Genomic DNA, 4,022 nt, shown 5'->3' on the forward strand with positions numbered 1-4,022 from the left:
GGAAAGAGGTACTCAAGAAGCTAGAGAGTCCCTCCACAGAAGAGTTTTCATTCACTCTACTAGGGTTATTTCTTGCATTGCATGAGAAAAGTATAGCATCTTTCAATACAAAATTAAGTGTATGAATCGGGGATTCCCTGTTCTACCTCACAGGAATTTCCATGTCTGGAATGAAAGCTGGTTCATTAGAAGAGATCTTGGCTCTTTTTATGATGGATGGCAGGTTCTGGATGCAACACCCCAGGAGAAAAGCAAAGGTAACACCATTTTAAATATAAAGACCTATAGATATTGTTACTCCTAAAGATTGCTCCTGAAATTTCAGGATAGGTCTCTATCTACTCCCTGTAGATGTAGCATTAATTTGGGTGCACAAAAAAAGCAATACCCACATCTGTCTCCAGTAGGTTGCTTTTCTGTCAGCCTCTGGATTGCCTAACAGCATGCAAACTCTTACTTTTTTTTGATGCTCTGCCTCCACAAAAGCCAGCACATCTTAAGTTCCCTTATCTCACCCTTGCTTGTCTTAGCTCCTAATGTTACACAGATTCACAAAATGACATAGAATAGCCAACGTTGGGAGGGACCTTTAGAGTCTGTTTACTCCAACCCCCTGCTCAGCACAGGGTCAGTTAGAACACGTTTCTCAGGACTGTGTCCCGTTGGGTTTTCAATACTTCATAGGATGGAGACTCCACAAGCCCTCTGGGCAAACCCTTGCAGAGTTGGCCTTGGAGAGAGAGGCCACTTGCAGGACTTGCTCCCATACGTCCATATCTTGCACAAGGAGCCCAGAAGTGGACACAGCACTCCAGACATGGTCTCACCAGGGCTGAGTGGAAGGAAAAGATCATGTCCTTGACCTGATGGCAATGGTCTTCCTGATGCAGCCCTGGATGTTGTTGGCCTTCCTGGCTGCAAGGGCACATTGCTGGCATTGGGCACATTTTCTGGCTTGCCTTGGACATATTTAGGAGCAAAACAAATTAAAATCCCTTTCCTTAAGATGCTAAGTAAAGATTTTAGAGCTTATGGTCATAGGGCTGAACCAAAGAGTTTACAACAGAAAATAAAATATGCCCCGTGACTCTACCCATATTTTACAGGACTCACTGCATATGGTGTCCCTGTGGCGTGTAACAACATAACATATATGTACAAAGATACATGAAAGAAGCCCCAAACTGTTCTGGTTCTGAAACCAAGTGACGTAGAATGGCTTTTGTTCACAGCACTGAACTCCCCCTCCCAGACCAAAATAATAGCACAGCCTGCTGGGAACAAACCCTGGTCTGTCCCATTGCCTGAATTCTTCACAGCCACTGTCTGAAAGATTGCTCATTGACAAGGGGGGGAAAAAGCCACAGTGAGCAGCTTGGCAGCTAGCAAACAGTGTGGATGGCCAGTGGCCACACTTGGGTTCACACTTTGGCTCTGGTTTTATTTACTAACACAGATGCAACTTCATTGATCTAGTTTGTTGACCTCCATCAAAAGATTCATTTCTTTGGCCATTTAAATCCCATCAAATTCCAGACAAACTGCTTCTTATTCCCCATTACTAAGTTTACCAAATTTAGCTTCCTGGTTCCTCTCGGTGCTCATAGAGCATTGATGACTCACCTCTCGTAAGTCTGATCGTACTGCTGACTCGGCTCCCAGCCTCTCCTTCCTTTCACGAGACAGCTTAGCATACAGCCTGGCAAGCTCTGGAGGGTTAGACCATTTCACATAGCACACATCACAAGAAGTATTAGCTCTCCCTACACCTTGTTACCCTCACAGCCTCCTCTGTGCTCCTACCTTTTGACAGAAAACTCACATGGAATCTCTGGCCACGCTGTTACCATAATATACGGACATAGAAGCAATGCACTTTATCAAAAACTTGTCTTTGGAGCGACTACCTCTCCCTCTTGCTGTCAGCATGAGGATTTGTGTTCTTTCACAACAGGCAGTCATTTGGGATGAGGCTGGATGGGGCTTTGAGCAACCTGGTCTGGTGGGAGGTGTCCCTGCCCATGGCAGGGGGGTTGGAACTCGATGATCTTCAAGGTTCCTTCCAACCCAAACCATTCTATGATTTAACTTCTCCCTCTCTCTAATACAGGCATATACCAGTGCGGTCCTGCCTCCACAAAAGCCATTAAGGAAGGGGATGTGAACCTGGATTATGACAGCTCATTTGTGTTTGCAGCAGTGAACGCTGACTGTGTTACTTGGATTCACCACAGCAACAAAAGAAAAGAGAGAGTTTATTCCGATACTCGGAAGATTGGAAAATTTATCAGCACCAAAGCAGTGGGCACCAACTCCCGTGTGGATGTCACTGCTAATTACAAATATCCAGAAGGTAAATTCTTTATTACAGTTGTCTTGCCACTGACGGTCAGAAGTGAAAAGAATTTAGGCCTCATTGGATCGAGCACTGACTTAATTTCTGTACTTCTTCTGGAGCGAAGTAATTGTGAATTTTCAAAGTCTTAGGGCTCACTGTCAGCTGATAGTGATTCAATACGGCCTCTGTGGCCCTTGATGAAATACTAATGTATACAACACAAAGCCAAAGCTACTTCTGTAAAACATTCTGTCCCAGCAGTTCTGATCAGCTGGTGACAATATTTCTGTTATGAAATGCAGCAATAGCCATTCTGGAGAGTTGTCTGGGGAGAGTTTCTGCAAAAGGATTTTTTTTCTCCTGTCTTAATTTCAGAGGAGATGGCAATTGTCCCATCTTATGCACAACTGAGCTCTCCCAGGAGTGATCTTTCTACTGCTCAGTGCTTCTAAGAGGTGCCCACGAACAGCCAGCTAAAGCCGACAGGCATTCATTCGCTTCTGTATCAAAATTAGCAGTTAGGTTAGACCTCCCCTTCTCCTCTTGTGTACCTTTGCCCTCCTCAGCTTTCCTGAAGTGTATTTGCTGAGAGCAATCACGGCTCCACTGTACTATAACCAGAGTGCAGGAGATCTCTGACCATGTTATCTTTCGAAGCAGGATCCTTGAAAGAAAGGAGGGTGTATAAAAAAGCACTGAAGCTGCTCGGTGTGAGAAGCACTGGAAAAAGAACCAAAATTACAAGACCTAGAAGACACTCTTCAGTAGCACGGGGACAGCCTGCACAAAAACCCAGTATCTCAGGGAAGCTCATCCTTGATGCATCTCCTGTAATTGGCCAGGATATCCTCCTTACTTTGGCGCTCAGGAACTTGATGGGAGATTTCAAGACCATAAAGGTTAAACTGAGGGCTTCAGCCGTTCTCTACACCAGAAAACCAAAAGCGGAGATTTTGCAGTTGTCTAGGTCTGTTAAACTTGGATCTGAAGAAGGTAATTTTAATTTTATTACAGATTAGGACAAGATATAGCTTTGTTTTGTGGCCAAATCACATAGGAATAATGGATGGCTCAAGAAGTGCCTGACCTGCAAACAGTTGGAGGTTAAGGCTATTCAGGGGAAGAGAAACATATGTATTTGCCCTGTCTTAAGCATTTTCTTTTGGGCACTGTCAGAAAGGATTCTGAGTTGGGTGACCTTTTGTCTGACCCAGCACAGCCCCTATTATTTCTACATTATGACCTTTTTTTGCTAAGAGAGAACAACTGAGAGACATACACCCGAGACTACTCAGCTCCCAGCTCCCCATAAGCAAAGTATAAAGACAGATTAAAGGGCGAAACATAAGCCTACGACTTTTGCAGCAGTAGGGCAGTAGCTGCAGGCTGCAGTAAGAGCGGCGCTACCTGCAGATCGTGGCCTTTGCCCTGCTTTTATAGGGACAGTGCTGAAAAATGAGATGTGCAGCACAGACGAACATAACTACTCTCTCAAACTAATACACAACACATTATAACCCCTTCCACCATTCCAGCAGTAGATGAAGATTTTTTTCTCAAGGTACTGAGATCCATTGCCTTCCCCATGGGCAGAGACTCCCACTGCGCACCCTCTTTAAGGCAGAGGCTGAGGGCATTTCAACCAACACATCTTTACACTTCTGCCTTCTTTGCGAGGGAAAGA

The 4,022-nt window shown here is 44.8% G+C and overlaps 1 protein-coding gene across 1 annotated transcript in view; it reads left to right on the forward strand.

Annotated features, from left to right (window-relative positions):
- The window catches only part of TGM6 (transglutaminase 6), a 15,754-nt gene that overhangs the window by 8,811 nt on the left and 2,921 nt on the right, over window positions 1-4,022 (forward strand). The window contains 3 exon segments of the mRNA XM_009893506.1: window positions 154-257; window positions 2,111-2,353; window positions 2,999-3,331. Of these exon segments, the coding sequence (XP_009891808.1) occupies window positions 154-257; window positions 2,111-2,353; window positions 2,999-3,331 (680 nt within the window).

The sequence above is a fragment of the Charadrius vociferus genome, unplaced genomic scaffold (assembly GCF_000708025.1).
Source record: "Charadrius vociferus isolate BGI_N301 unplaced genomic scaffold, ASM70802v2 scaffold259, whole genome shotgun sequence".
NCBI lineage: Eukaryota > Metazoa > Chordata > Aves > Charadriiformes > Charadriidae > Charadrius > Charadrius vociferus.